This window comes from Musca vetustissima, unplaced genomic scaffold (assembly GCF_032173495.1).
Source record: "Musca vetustissima isolate MV318-11 ecotype Yass unplaced genomic scaffold, APGP_CSIRO_Mvet_v1 utg49154, whole genome shotgun sequence".
NCBI classification, from domain to species: Eukaryota; Metazoa; Arthropoda; class Insecta; order Diptera; family Muscidae; genus Musca; species Musca vetustissima.
Window position 1 is genome coordinate 8927 of NW_026873766.1, and position 16236 is coordinate 25162.

The window sequence follows — 16236 nt, forward strand, 5'->3', positions numbered from 1 at the left end:
TCGAAATTAAAGCCAAGTGAAAAATAAGGAAAATAATGAACAAATTTATGAAAATTTGAGAATGTTTTCAAATCTGTCCCGATATTAGTGTATTAATAAAAGAAAAAGCATTAAGAAATGAAAGTAAACTGGGAATGTGTTAATACTTGTTGTTGTTGTGTTTGTTGTTTTGCGGATAATTGATTTGCTTAGGATTAGTAAAAATGTTAATACACATATTTGTTGTTGTTGTTTTTCGATTTCGCTCTAAAGTACAAAATTTTTTTCTGTTTCACATTTTTACAGAAAAAAATAAGTTTACATAAAATTTTTTAGCATTTGTTCTTCTATATATGTATGTGCATTTATGTATGCTTTTGTTGTATATTCATTCTAGGCTAAATTTTAATAATAAAAATTTAATGGTTTATGGTTTTTTAAGATGCCAACATCTAAATGGAAGCAAACTCACGTTGTACGAGTATCTTCATCAGAGCTACGTCTGCAAAGAGTTGTGAATGTTTTTTTTTGTAAAAAAGGAATAAAATGAATTAAATGAGTATGTAGATTGGTTTTTTAATTAAACTAAATATATGAATATTTGTTAACTAATCTAGATAGATTTTAATATATACTTATTTTATTATTTATTGTCTTGTTTTTTTTTTAGAATAAATAAATAAAAATATTTAGAAATTGAAGCGAATCAACTCCATTTTTATTTAAATGTTATTTACTATAGTATAAACACATACGTTTTATTAATGATTTCAATACTGAAATGCAACTCTGTTTTAAACATTTGGAATTAACGGTTAACTATGTAAATATTTTGTAAATAGCAACAAAAACTACATCACTAATATTACTACCTTTTTTCACACAACTCGTACTAGATTAGAATCTCGCTTCTCAAATATAGTAATTAATGAAACACTTGCAGTTAGCAATGGCCTCCCTCAAGGCTGTGGACTCAGTCCTTTACTTTTTAATACATATACGGCGGAATTGCACAAGATCATTGATGGTTGCAGTCTATTCCAATTTGCCGATAATTTTTTTATTATCTGCTACGACAGTAGTTTTGACATTGCCAAATGTAAGCTCCAGAGTAAAATTCAGGAGTTCAGCCAGTTATGCAACAACTTGAAACTCTCGTTTAACACGGAAAAAATAAGCGTGCTCCATTTCAATAGGCAGCCGAAGCAGCTAAACATCACCATCAATAACAGACAACTGGGTCAAACCAATGTAATTAAATATCTAGGTGTGAACATCATGGCCAGTGGATCTGCTAAAGTACATATGGACGAAAAGTCCAATGCCATCAAATATAGTTGTCAATGTCAAAGGTGTCAAAGAATGCTATAAATGAAGGAACTTTTCTAGAAATGCCATGGCCGATACCTGATGCTATAAATCAGATAGCTAAAGTTTTGTGGCAAGAATGTGGTAGCGAATATGAGGAGATAGCAAGAAATTGTAATTCTCATTTTTATAAAATCTTTCCCTCTCTAACTAGAACACATTGGTTAAAAATTTGTAATCTTAAACCTTCTTCACAAAAGCAGATTAACAGAATCCTAAGTGGGCACTGTTTTTGTAAGAATACGTTAGCCAAAATGAATGTTGTACCAGATAACTTCTGCGAGGACTGCGGGGAACCTGAAACAGCAGCGCATGTAATTTTCAGATGTCGTAAATTTTGTAACAAAAGAAGATGCTTCCCGCAACTATGTGACTCCTTCACAGTAGAAGAGTTCACTGATACACAAGGCTTAGAAAGTCTGAACATTGTGGTCAAATTCCTGAAGGAGATCGAAGTCGACCTGTAAAACACAAACCACCACCTATGGATAAAGTCAATTTTGTAGCTTAAGCTACACATGGAGACATGTCTCTCAACATTCTAACACCAAATATGACGTGAGCCAAGGAGGAGTTAATTGGGAAAAAACCCAAATTTCAATAAAATCACTCTGATTCGTTTAGTGAACACTGAAGGCTTAAGATCATTACCCACGCTTGCCCAAGTTGATGGATTCAGATCATAAGCAGCAAGGCAATTTCTAAACAAGGAGTAAAAAGTTAATCTTGTTTCCAGAAAAAAAGTTATTCGTGATGGAATTTAAGCGTGATAGTGTCATTTCTTTATATTTGGCTGGAAAACCACAAGTGTCTATCGTTAGACTCAAAAGAGCAAAAGATTTGCTTCGCTTAGCCGAAGGTGTCGAATTTGGTTTTCTCCGATAGAAAACATTCGTTGTCCATCAGTTTGTAAACTAGCACAATGTTTACTTGCCTAAGAGGTTAGCTGAAAATCTGCACCTTCGTGGTGATGGTGTGGGCCGCCATAACAGCCGATGGTCGCTCTCCGCTCGTATTAATCGACCTTGGCATCAGAATAAATGTCCAATATTATCGCGAAAATATTCTGGAGGGTGTATTAAAGCCTTGGGCACGCAAACATTTTGGCCGCAGATCTTCCAACAGGACTCAGCACCATCGCACTCGGCACGTGCCACATAAGAATGGTTACAAATTGAGGTTCCTTGCTTCATTTCCAGCGCACAATGGCCACCAAAATCTCCGGATACCAATCCGTTGGACTATTGTGTCTGGAGTATTTTGAAAAGTAAGGTTGGCGCTTCGTTGGGAATGGGCCAAAATACCGCAAAGCAACATTCGGGCAGCGTTTGACGGATTCATTGGCCGAAGGCCATAATTCGTGCCAAAGGTGACCAATTCGAACAAATTTAAACTTATTCTAAAATTTGTTGCTATTTCCGACATTTTTTACTTTCATTCAATAAAATTAAAAAAAATAATAATAAAAATTATGGCGCCTCCCTGTACGGGGAACAGAACTGAATGCTAACGGACGCGACCACATGTTGCGGATAGTGGAAAGCCCAATATTATTCATTGGCTAGCAGTGAATACAACAAAATGACTATGATCCCAGGACTGACGAAAATGGATATTTTTGGAGATCCAAATATCCACCTTCTTACTAACTGACGCTGGGTTATTAGGCGACATCGTATATTCGAACGGAGCCTCATTTTTCAGGCTTAGCTGAGGAGTCCTTAAGTCCTCACTTCAAAACCATTCTACGGTTCCGACTTTTAAATCGGCTCCTTTCGTCTTTGTCTGGAGAGTAACCTCATGAAGATCACCATCGAATCAATAGCACAAGAAATTACCAAACGCGTCATGGCTAAGGAAATCTCTGACAAAAAGATTTATTGAAGATCGTTTAATTTTTGCAACCGCTTTATCGAACGGTATGGGGACTCTATTACCAACAAGGAATTAATTCTGATAAAGAAGAACCTCCAATTCATTGGGGAGTTCTCTCGGAACTGTCCGAATGACATTGCGAAAGACTTCTGAACTGAAAGGAAGAGAAGTCTGTTTGAGTAGCCTGATCATACCCAGGTAGAGGATGGCTGGGACTTCCGTGTTTTGTACACCATCCTCCACTGCGAAGTATGGCAAGGTTGTATCGAAGTCGGCGCCAGGCTTCCTTCTACAGGCCCTCCTAATATCCAAATCCATAGTTATGACAATTGATCAGTGGTTGATGATAAACCAAGGGACAAGTGCTCGCAAAAACTGCGCCAACCTCTGCAACTCTGGGGACCAAATTTCGTACATAACCAATGGATGTAAAGAGAATGAAGTCGTCTGATGAGCAACAACCTGTTGCAAAGAGACGTAGTAGCCTATTTCATAGTGTCGGTAACGTCAAAGGAGAATCCTGCCATGAGCGGTAAAGGTGAGGTGAAAGTCAAACCCATCGTCTTGAAGCTGAAATTCCAGAATCTGATACCAACGCATAGCGATGCAGTTGGATCGAGCCGACTCTGACGGATGTATCAAAGAATGCTTTTCGACTGATAAATAAAGAACCTCTTCCTGAACGACGAAGTTTATTGCAGAACTAAGGAGTCTTGATCCTACTTGGAAAGGTAGAAAATTGGCAGCCGTTGCGTTCCAAGAGATTTCCAGGGTGATGGTGACCTTAATGTGGGTCTAACCATCACTTATGAGACTGGAGAAAACGTTAAGGCTGGTTAAAAAGCATAACGACGGACTTAAGATAAGGAAATGGAGGACTATCACTTCATTAAAAAAAGACCGTATTGTCGCTAAGTTCAACACTGACTCTGCTGGAGAAGACAATCGATACGAATTAAAAAGATTACTATACGGGGATATTAGTTGTACCAGAATCGAACAAGTTTGCCTAGGAGGAAGCCTCTCACTATATAAACTTACAGGAGGATGTTGGAGTAGGACTTTGTGTCATCTGTAGCCATTTATGGCTTCGGAGACAGCGTGTTAATGCACGGATTTCATCGCGGTCGCTATCGACGATCTGTTGACGTCCGATGGAAGTCGTCAGGATATCTCCTGAAGTCCTTACGGAGGTGTCGCGAAGGTGAATCAGCCATTACTGTGTGATGGTTGGAATGGCACGGCACATAGCATACCAGCAGCAACTGTTTAGTCAACAAGTTCTAAATTGACTTCGCATACTGGAAGTGACACAGTAGACTTTGAAGCGTATAATTTTGGATTACACTCCCAGAAGACGTTGGTGATAATGGCTAAGTAGTTGGAAAATTTTACATTCACTGTTAACGCTTGACGAAATAACCGTACAGTCATAGGCGTACGACACCAATGAAACATCTGGTGGAGGAATGGGAAGTTTAGCAAGATATATATTGAACAAAATGGGAGATAGGACACTTAGTTGTTAAGTCTAATATTGACAGTAACGTTAAGGTCGAATAGGGATCCAGTGTTACTTCGCGTGCTAAACTTGTAGTTTTTATTGTTAACGCAGAGATCATGGGTATAAATTATTTCAAATCCCGGAATATTTGCGTGATCAAATTATTTTAATGCTACTCGGAGCTAGTTTATATTTTTTAAAATAAAATACAAGACAATAAATAATATCCTAAGCTATATACTCTGTAACATAGAATATGGTACCCACCTGACATCTCCATTCGAACGCATAGCGACCGCAGCTACTTCAAATAAGCCAATAAAGAAACATAACAATAATGGGCCAAATATGGCACCCTGCCAGCCGATCCAATACATGCCGCCAGCAATTGCCAAGCCAGTTAAATAGGGATGGCCACCACTAGAATGACAAGTCAAAATTATTATTTAATTCTACATTAAAAATTTCTACAACTTACCCCTTCATTTCGGCATAGATGGCTGCCTCAAAGTACGGTGGCACAAAGAATTGCAATAAAAATAATGCAATACCAGCATAAAGACGATCTTGGGCCAACCATAATTCCAAGAGAGCTGGCAATGCACACCAATAAGAACCCAAGAAAGGAGCAGCAGATAAAATCGCAGCCAATGCTGAGGGCAGAAAAACAATACGGGCCCCAAATACGGTATGTACCAGCCATGTAAATAGGCCCGTAAACAGCGAACATTTGAACATTGATATTAGGACGCCAGAAATGGAATTCTCCAGGGCATCAGCAATTTTCGAACCGGATGTAGAGAAACCAATGTATTTGGTTACTTGTAGAGGGGCGTATTTTGTTTGGGAACTCGAGAGCAAATAAAACAAGGCTGTGAAGAAGACAATCTGCAAAAAAGAGAAACAACAAATAAATTTAATATTAATATTAAAAAAAGGTTTCAAATAATTTCTCCTTACCATATCCAATATGAATTCCACACATGCCTGTCCTCCAGACAACACCAGCGATAGAATTTCACCCGTAAATGCCATTATCATCGAGAGATTGGTGCGAATAATGTGCCACAGTGATTCGGCCACTTCCATTATCGTCTGCGTATTGCTTTTGGCCCAGCCAATGATGCCCTGTTTCGCCACTAAAACTAGCTCTTTAAAATGTCCTTTATTAAAAACACATTGCTTTTTGTTAGAAATGATGACATGCAGGGTTAAGCAGAGACATATTTGTTGTTTTTGTTGTACGTTTTTATTTTTATAAAATTTCTTTACACGGGACTTTGTTGAACAGAAACCCAAACAAAAAAATTAAATAAATAAATCCAACCAACTAAAATAATTAATCAAAAGGAAAAATCGAGCCCATATACAACTATTCAATTATTTTTTTTCCAGAAGATTTAAAATATAAAAATATGTTCCCAGGAAGATTGAGCAAGAAGAAATTCTAATTCCGCATTTACAGTATTAGATCCACTTCAAACGTACTAGTTCGTAATTGACTTTGTATACTCTTTGTGTATTCACAATGCAATATTCAGAAGGATAAGACCATAGTATATTTTGAGAAAATACTTACAGTAACTTTCGGATTCGGTTTACGCACATCCATCTGGCAGCCTGTCAATATTGGCGACCCATATTCAGAGTTAGATATATCATATCAGATCATATTTTATCATATATCATATCAGATCATATTTTATCTAAATAATACACAAACGACGCCACGCATATTCGCTTGTCAGGACATTGTGTATAGGAGACCGACTTGAGCTTAGAATGACGTGTTTTAAATTTGCTTTAAATCCCTCCCTACTCCATCAATATAAAATTCCACATTGGCTACCGAACTTATTATGAAATGACATATGTCGATTAAATTTTTTTTTTAAATATTTTCATCTCTCCAAAGACGCGTCGTCGCGACGCTGCCTACGTCCGATCGACCCGGAAAACTTTACGTAAATGACTGAACTGATTGTAGAATGAAGTAATCATGTTGTTCAACATACAGCATGTTCAATATAAAGGCTTATCAATTTCGTGGTTTCAAAATATTGGAACTAAAAATTGTCAGTGTTCCCTCGAAGGAACATTGACATGAACTTGAACGAATTTAAATATGTGATCTTTATCTATAAGTTAACCTACTCACAATCCATACACATGCCTTTCTACAACCTATGCAAAATTTCATTTTATTCGGGCAGATTTAGAAGCTTGGTACAATAGAGCTGGACTATCTGATCAAAGTTCTCGAGTAATCGATGTTGGTAATTCCTGATATTTGGAAAGTTGCCCGGACTATTACAATTTTAAAATCCAATAAATCCGCTACTAATTGGGAATCCTACTGCCCGATTTCTCTTCTTTCACCAGTGGCCAAGTTTTTAGAGTCTGTACTGCTTCCGTCACTGAAACGACATTTTGTTCTTGCAACCCACCAAACACGGTTTCAGGGATCATATAGCACAACAACGGCTTTGCAGGAAATTACTTTCAAGATTGCAAATGCCCACAAATCAGCGAAGATCCCCCTGAACGGGCCATTGTGACAGCCTTGGATCTGTTCAAGGCGTTTGACACGGTCGATCATTACGAGCTGATATTCGACATCACAAATTTGGCTTGCTAACTACCTTAATGGGCGGCAAGCCTTCGTTGAATTCCGTGGCCAAAAATCCAAATATCGCAAGATCAAAATGTGAGTACCGCAAAACGGTGTCCTATCTCCCATTTTGTTCAATATGTATAGTGCGAAATTCTTATTCCTCCACCAGATTTTTCAGTAGTGTCGTACGCCGATGACCGTACGATTATTTCGTCCGGCGTTAACATTGACGACGGAAGTGCAAAATTTTCCAACTATTTAGCCACTATCACCGACTTATTCCGAGAGCACAATCTAAAATTATTCACTGCACTGTCTATTGTGTCACTTTTTACTTCCTGAACGTGAGAAGTCATTTTAGAACTTGACATCTCAATTGATGGTAGGCGCATTCCCACCGTCCATAATCCGAAAATCCTTGGTGTCCTTCGATAACCTCCTTCATTTCTCCTCGCATTTTAACTAAATCAATCAGAAGGTGAAAGCTTGGAATAAAGTTCTGAAAGCTTTGGCTGGCACCTCCTGAAGAAGAAACGTTAGTAACGACACACAAGGTCACAGGTCGTTCCATCCCCAGTCTGGACTTCTTTCCTTAGCGACACGCAACCAACTCAAAATAATGCACTATAAATTGCAACCGACTGTGTGTCCAGATGACGAGCGTCGATCACCTCCATGAAGAGACCAGGATACTGTCAGTCAAGCAATATAATGTGTTGTTGACCAGACAGTGATAGCACATCCACCTCCGCGACACATCCATCAGGACTTCAGGCGCTATCGTGATGCCATCCAAGACATCATTCCATCGGACGTCAATAGATTGTCGATAGCGAAAAATGAAATCATGCATAAACTGGCGGTCTCCGAAGCCATAAATGTCTACAGATGCAATCAAGTCCTACTCCAACATCCTCATGCATTATAATGAGTGACATTATAATGAAAATACATCATAAAAATATGTATGTTTATTTTGAAACCACGAAATCGATAACCCTCTACTTAGAACACAATTTTTTGAAGATAAGACTCTCAAATCTCACATGCAACGCTGATAAGATAGTTCTTGTTTTTTTTTTATTATTAAAATTTTGTGAGACACATGATGGGACAAGTAGCCACAGATCCAATTATATTCATTTCTATTTTCAAAACAAAGACTTTATTGATTAAAGTATTTGAGACTTTAAACACCATCTGAAGTGTGAAAGGTTGGTTTTTTTCTCGCAGATGCATATTTCGATTTACAAGAAAATTTCCAAATGGGTTTACATTAAAAAAATCCAACCCCAAAATCTTGTTGCACAGTGTAAATTAATTTTCTAATGAAATTTCCATATACTTGAATGATTTTGTTGAAATGTGGGTAATATGTATAATACCAAAAAATATATATCTGTGGTTTAATGAGAAAACAAAAAGTGAATTCCCTCCTTCTATAAAATGATCTTTATTAGATTCTTAAATATTATATCAGTATCATATACGGGAGTCCCAAGGAGGACTTATAGAGAAGGAAATCTTCCCTGTAATATTCAAAATTAGTTACACACACACACAAATGTGTACATAGATGATCACACGATTATCCCAATAAATGTCTAATATAATAGAATTTTAATATATTTAGCATTGTATGATAATGTTGACTAATGTAAATGAATATTTGCAATAAGATTGATGGCCATTACCATTCCATATTAAAAAGGGCTGCCATTATCAATTTCTCAAATGAGACAACCTTTCATAATTATACCATGGCTCAGTGTTTTCAATTTCAATTTATTTCATAAACGAGAACTTTAAACTTTATTACATGGACTACTCCTATAGAAAACCAGTAAGGAAAGTAGTAAAGTCGGACTGGGCCGACTATATGATACCCTTCACCACTTTGGGTATATTCAGCGTATGTATCCTAAAGTCGAAATTATATATGGAAGCTATGCTATATCTATATCTAAACCGATTTCAAGGAAACTTATCAGAGATTAATTTATATTAACTTCAGTACGTTGTGTCAATCGGCCTAGCTATGGATCTTTACTGCACCATTTACTTAAAATCGGACGGAAATATATATAGAGGTTTATGTAAATCTAAACCGATTTTCACGAAACTTTGCACACATCATTCTAGATTTAAATCAGTACGCTATCCCAAAATCGAAAGATATATGGGGACTTTGTTGCACTATTTACATAAAATCGGACGAAAATATATATGGCAGCTATATCTTAATCTGAACCGATTTCCACGAAACTTTGCACACATTATTCTAGACTTAATTTAGTACGCTATGCCAAAATTGGTGCAAATCGAGAGATTTTGAGGGACTTTGGTGCACCATTTACTAAAAATCGGGCGAAAATATATATGGGAGCTATATCGAAATCTGAACCGATTTTCACAAAACTTTGCACACGTCTTTCTAGACTTAATACAGTACGCTAGGCCAAAATTGGTGCAAATCGAGAGATTTTGAGGGACTTTGGGGCACCATTTACTAAAAATCGGGCGAAAATATATATTGGAGCTATATCTAAATCTGAACCGATTTTTACGAAACTTAGCACACATCATTCTAGACTTTATTCAGTACGCTATGCCAAAATTCGTGCAAATCGAAAAAATTCCAGGGACTTTGGTGCACCATTTACCAAAAATCGGGCGAAACTATATATGGGAGCTATATCTAAATCTGAACCGATTTTCACGAAACTTAGCACACATCATTTTAGACTTAATTCAGTACGCTATGCCAAAATCCATGCAAATCGAATGATTTTCAGGGACTTTGGTGCACCATTTACCAAAAATCGGGCGAAACTATATATGGGAGCTATATCTAAATCTGAACCGATTGGCACACATCATTTTAGACTTAATTCAGTACGCTATGCCAAAATTCATGCAAATCGAATGATTTTCAGGGACTAAAGTCCGTAAATCGGACAAAAATATATATATATGGGAGCTATATCTAAATCTGAACCGATTTTTCCTGTGCCAAATTTCAGCCAAATCGGATTATAAATGCGACCTGTACTTTGTTTACAATTGAACATCAACAGACGGACGGACAGACATGCACAAATCGACTCAGAAAGTGATTCTATGCATATTCTCAAAAGGAACCATGGGTCTATCTCGATTCCTTTTGCCTGTTACAGACATATGCACAAAGATATAATACCCTGTACCACAGTGTGGTGAAGGGTATAAAAAATCCTGAAACCAAAAGCTCAGTCAGTAATATTTCTTATAGGAAAAAAACTTTAACTCTAGTCTTTTTTTAAGGACCCAAATCCTGCGACCTTATGCCTTTTTAGAGGCAAAAATCTGAGACCCATATTGTTGGAAAATAATTGATGGAAATAACAATTTCTGAGATGCCTAAAGTTTGTTCTTTCGAAAACATTTTGAAGCCCTAGAAATGTTTTTTCTATAGAAATGCAAGAGATGCATCCTAATAGACATCGCATTTTAAATATATGATCTGTGCCTATATGTGAACCGAATTAACCCTACGATCAATAACCGGGTACATTTGTATCTTTTTATAGCCTCCACAATAGTAAAATTTTTCATAGACTTGTCTTTTTCTGCAGACAGGTCAAGTTCGAAGATGGGCTATATCGGTCCACGATTAGGCATAGCTCCCATATAAGGGTACTCCCGTATTTTCGGTATATATATATATATATATGGTAGATATGGTTTCAATTTCAATATGGTTCTTCCAGACAAATAAATGATCTGTGCCAAATTTCATCTCATTCGGATAATAAATGTGACTTGCACTTTATTTACAACTTAACATGGAAGACGGACGGACATCCAGGGAGATTTAGTTTTCTATCCTGATTCTCTCGGCTCAGTTTTCTTTTGTCTATAAAAAAATTGTAACATCCTAATCTCAGCGATTTTTTCCTTTATTTTTGTACATTTTCCTATGGAAAAAAAAAGATAGCCTAAATCTTCACATATATACCAGGCTAAACAAAATAAGATCTTGAAACCCCTAAAGCCTATAACTAGCATATGAAAATTTCTGTTATGGATTAGCATAAAGTCGTCCCTTATTAAAATTATTAAATGTTCTTCAATCTATGGTATATTCTTTAGTTCTAACATATCTACTGATTCATTAGTCCATTTATTGGGCAAGATAATGGAAATTCTAGAGGCGCAAAGAAATCTCTTAAAATTATAAATCAAAGCTGCTCTGTGTTGTTGATGACAAATGGAAATGGAAGACCAAATAATGATGATAATTTTATTTTTGCCCCAATGGATGTATACATGAGTGTACGAATGTGAGAATGTGGGTTAATACAATTCGCAATGTGTATTTGGTATTTAACAAAAAAAATGGTTAACAAAACTGAACAAAAAAAAAAAACAAAAAAGACAAACTAAACCAGTGAGCGGAGCAGTATAGTCGGACGGGGCCGACCATACGATACCCTACACAACTACCACGAAAATCTAACTTTCTTCGGATTTTTATTCCGAGTCTGAGTAATATTTCGTGATATTTGCCCCCTCTTGTCCGATTAGAGGTTAACAACACCTCTTCCTTATTATTTTCGAATATTCAGTACAGTCCTTCTAATTACTTGTCCAGATTACCTTCACGGTGGGTTGTGTTGTGATTTTTGGATTATACTCTACTCGAAAACACACAAAAAATTATATTCTCCGTCCATTTCATCCTAAAATTTTAATCTGATCATCACCGAAAATTATAGGCGTTGTTCTTGACCATAACTGGAACCTCATGAACAATTTCAAAGCCATCAGCGCGATATTTCTCCCTCTAATGTGGTAATGGGTTACTAAATAATATCTGAATACGTAAGCACCTGTAAATATTTGACTGTAACTCCCACATCTGAGTAGATACATCACTATATTTGGTATCAATTTAAAGGCCAACCACTCCTCTTGGATATGCTATCAACTCCTGGGGTCTACATCCTCCAGGAGTAAATATATATGCCATAGAATACAAATTTTGTCATTTTTCACACAAAAGTCAGGGTCCATTTGACCCGCTAAATATTGACCGATCTTTATCAAAACATGCATGCTTATTCTCTGGCCCGATCCCCTTCTCCATGCAAAAATTCGCGGTGTTTGGGCCATAATTGCGGCCTCTGGAGCGACCAGAAAAACCGACAAAAATTTAGTATTTGGTCCATTTCATCCCCTAAATATTAACCGATCTTTTCCAAAAACAATAGGGGTCTTCATTGGCCAGAACCCATCCTACATGCAAAATTTCGTGAAGATTGGTCCATAACTGTGGCCTGTATCGTGTTTACAAATTATAATGGACAGACGGACGGACGGACGGACGGACGGACACACATGTCTAGATCGACTCAGCTAGTCGAGATATGACGATCGGTATACTTAAAGGTGGGTCTAGGACCAATATTTCGCGGCGTTACAAACATTTGGGGCTGCACAAAGCTATAATACCCTGACAACATAGTTGTGTAGGGTATAAAAACCAAAGCCCCCAAAATGATAAAAAGAAATAAAAAAAATAAAACCAAATCAACTTACCAGGATTATCGACAATTTCACCGAATGTTGTTTTTAGAGCATCTGTTGGGACTCGGGGTCCATATGAATCTGATTTATTGAAATCTATCCAATATTGTATTAACCGATCCCATACATCCAGTATTTGTTCCTTCAGCTTTGTGGCATGTACCGGATCAGCATCGGTTAACCAATCATCTATGTACGTCTCAATTTTACGCCGACCATAATGATGAGCATTATCTAAAGCATCATCTAAGGAGGATTGAATATTCGCTGGTAAGATGTCAATTAATTCTGGACGATCGGTAATGGTTTTATTAATTAAATCCTTGCCCAAATAGGCAACTTCTATTGTTTCCGAATAGATGTTAACACAGAAGAATACACCCAAGAAAACGATAATTAAAATCATAAGAATTATCATGAGAATGGAGGTGACCAAATCCACAGATGATTTCAGGGAATTGCGTATAATGCCATTGATTTTGTAATTTAATTCCAAGACACCGGGTAGACAAAGTGGCAGGACGGCTGAGTGATGTTCAATGGCCCAGGTCTAAGAAGAAAAGAGAAAGATATACAAGGTGATCACAATGATCTGAAGAGCCACATTGGAGAGTCAAATCTTACCTTAATTTTATTATAGATATCATTTAATTTCTCAGCCACAAAGTCCGTAAATCCCGTATAGATACCCAATTGATAGAGCAGATGCATAAACATCGGTATCAGCGCCAATATAAACATCCAGACATTGCGATACAAAAATGTAGCCATACAGGCATAGAATAAAAATTTAAAATATGTTCCACTTATATGGCTGCCCTCCTCATCATCCTTATGATCGACATGATCTTCATAGGCCTCTAATGTTTCCATTGAATCCATTGTTTCACTAAACGAAACATCGTCAATATCTGAATGGATGCTTTGTTTTTTATTCGACGACGACAACCGCAAAGAGTTAATGGATTTTTCAAAATCTGAACGATCCAATAGTTTTTTGATTTTCTCCACCATTGAACTGGACTCTTCGGTATTTTGTAAATGATAGACTATCGAAGCGCCCACATACAGCATAATAAGTAGGAAGGCCGGCACCTGTAAGGCTCCCAAAAAGCTACAACCATACGAGACAATGGCAATCCAAAGAGATTGTCCGGCAATTACAAAACGATTGCTATTCGATTCACGCCAAAAGAAATAGACGGAGGTTAAGTAGACTGCAATTATGGCCACCAACTAAAGAGAGAAAAATATGTATTAAAAACTTTTATATTTCAAATTGTTGTTCTCACCACACTTACCAAATATATATTCAAATAGCCAATCAATTGCACAAACAGCGAATGAGAGAATACAACCAAGCGCCAAATGGCACACAGGAATCCTTTGGGTGCATATAAGACCAATAGTTTAATGCATGATGCAATACCCACACCGGCCGTAATGACTTGCCAATGTTCCTTCAGCCAATTAACCAAAAAGCTGCCACAACTTTCGGTGGCCTCCAGCGGTGCCAAACATAGAGAAACAAATACGTTTGAATCTCTTTCTTCGAGTTTTTCAAACCAATTATTCAATAATTGAGCCAATTTTCGTTTAAATGGAAACAATACGGCACCCATTAAAAAGGCCCATAGCAATGGTCGTACAAAGGGGCCGAGTATAAAACATACCGCCACAAATGCTGCAACACCGGCTGCGATAAGGAAATTATACATTGCCGCCTTAAAGCTTTCATGATTCTGCGAGCGAATGCGCATTAATTTATTCAATACACTATCGAAGGAACGATCCCTTCGTATTGAATCGGATCGATGCATTATGAAGTAATTTTGAATTCTTTTTTATTTTGTGTTTTTGGTAATTAATTCAATCTTGGTTTTGGTATGAAGTTTTATTGTGTTGAACTGAAAAGAATAATTTTAAAAAATTATAATGAATATTCAGTTTATGGGTGCAATTATTTTTTGTAATAATTATATTTTTTATTGGAGTTGTTGCATGTAATTATAATTATATTAAAACCAAGGTGATTTCAATCAAAATTCTCCCAGCCCTTTTAAATGCCGTACTTCTCAAGGTAAGCGCATCTAATAAAATATTTTTTGCGACCTGATCAGTTGAACTGGTTCATTATACAGGATTCCGGGGACTGAATTTGAGAACATTGCTTTATCCGGATCTTGCTTGTGTCAGAGTTGAGCTGGTTTACCTAAGAAGAATCATTTCACTGTCTGAAATAGAAGGAGGATGTTGTAGTGGGACTTTGTTCCACCTGTAGCCATTTATGGCTTCCGAGACCGCCTATTGATGAACGGATATCATCGTGTTCGAATCGACGATGTGTTGCCATCCGATGGAATGACGTCTTGGATGCCTTCAGGATAGCGTCTGAAGTCTTGACGGAACTGAATTAGAATTATATTAAAACCAAAATGATTTAAGTCAACATTTTCCCAGCCATTTTAAAAATAGAAAAGGCGTACCTCCTCTCAAATGCACATGTGCCCATTTACGGCATCCGAGACCGGCTATTGATAAACGGATATCATCGTGTTCGATATCGACGATCTGTTTACATCTGATGGAATGACGTCTTGGATGCCTTGACGATAGCGTTTGAAATCCTGAGGGATGTGTCGCGGAGGTGGATCATCACCAGCAGTAACTGTCTAGTCAAACACACTTTATGTTGCTTGACTGACAGCATCCTGGTCTTCACATGAATGTGATCAACGCTTGTCATCTGTACACACCCGGTTGCAATTGGGAGTGCATTATTTTGAGTAGTTTGCAAGGATCTCCATTGTGTGTCGCTAAGGAATGAAGTCCAGGACATGCAGCCCCTGTCTTTACCAACGATTCTTTATTCTATATTCATTATTTTTTTGTGGATAGATTTGGTACCAATTAAGAACTTATAATACTGAAAATTATAGGGTAACGTTATATGGGGGCTACCAGAAAAGTTGATCTATATTTTTTATATTGGAGATATTTGGTACAAATAAGAACCCAATGTACCTAATTTTAGCGAATTCGTTATAAAAGCGTTTAGGAACCCCAGAATACCCTTATATGAGAGCTATGCCTAAACATGGACCGATATATCCCATTTTCGAACTTGACCTGCCTGCAGACAAAAGGCAACCCTATACAATATTTCTGCACCCTATCTCAATTCCTTCAGAAGAAGCGTCATTAAAACTGATGGACGGACAGGCATGGCTAGATCGTCTTAGAATTTTACTCTGATCAAGAATATATATACTATATAGAGTCGGAAATGAATATTTCGATGATTTACAAACGGAATGATAAAATTAAT

The 16236-nt window shown here is 37.1% G+C and overlaps 1 protein-coding gene across 3 annotated transcripts; it reads right to left on the reverse strand.

Annotated features, from left to right (window-relative positions):
- Positions 1 to 409: 409 nt before the first annotated feature.
- LOC133327940 (transmembrane protein 245-like) lies at positions 410 to 14762 on the reverse strand. 3 transcript variants are annotated; one of them, XM_061536502.1, is made up of 7 exons: positions 14210 to 14762; positions 13533 to 14144; positions 12921 to 13458; positions 5687 to 5865; positions 5205 to 5614; positions 4994 to 5146; positions 410 to 481 (listed from the first exon to the last, which is right to left on the reverse strand). In XM_061536502.1, exons 1-7 carry the CDS (start codon positions 14726 to 14728, stop codon positions 448 to 450), a joined length of 2445 nt encoding a protein of 814 aa, XP_061392486.1. In that variant the 5' UTR covers positions 14729 to 14762; the 3' UTR covers positions 410 to 447. The 3 variants fall into 3 exon arrangements, with proteins under 3 accessions (XP_061392486.1, XP_061392479.1, XP_061392471.1); XM_061536495.1 differs by having other exon boundaries at positions 5687 to 5877; XM_061536487.1 differs by having other exon boundaries at positions 5687 to 5889.
- Positions 14763 to 16236: the final 1474 nt, after the last annotated feature.

Bases quoted from the DNA above. Each gene is read 5' to 3' on its own strand.
- LOC133327940 (XM_061536487.1), bottom strand. From the start codon at position 14,728: ATGCATCGATCCGATTCAATACGAAGGGATCGTTCCTTCGATAGTGTA. The intron at 14,145-14,209 runs GTAAGTGTGGTG...TTCTCTCTTTAG, and splicing joins GCTATTTGAATATATATTTG to TTGGTGGCCATAATTGCAGT. The intron at 5,890-12,920 runs GTAAGTTGATTT...TTTTTAATAAAG, and splicing joins TGAAATTGTCGATAATCCTG to GACATTTTAAAGAGCTAGTT.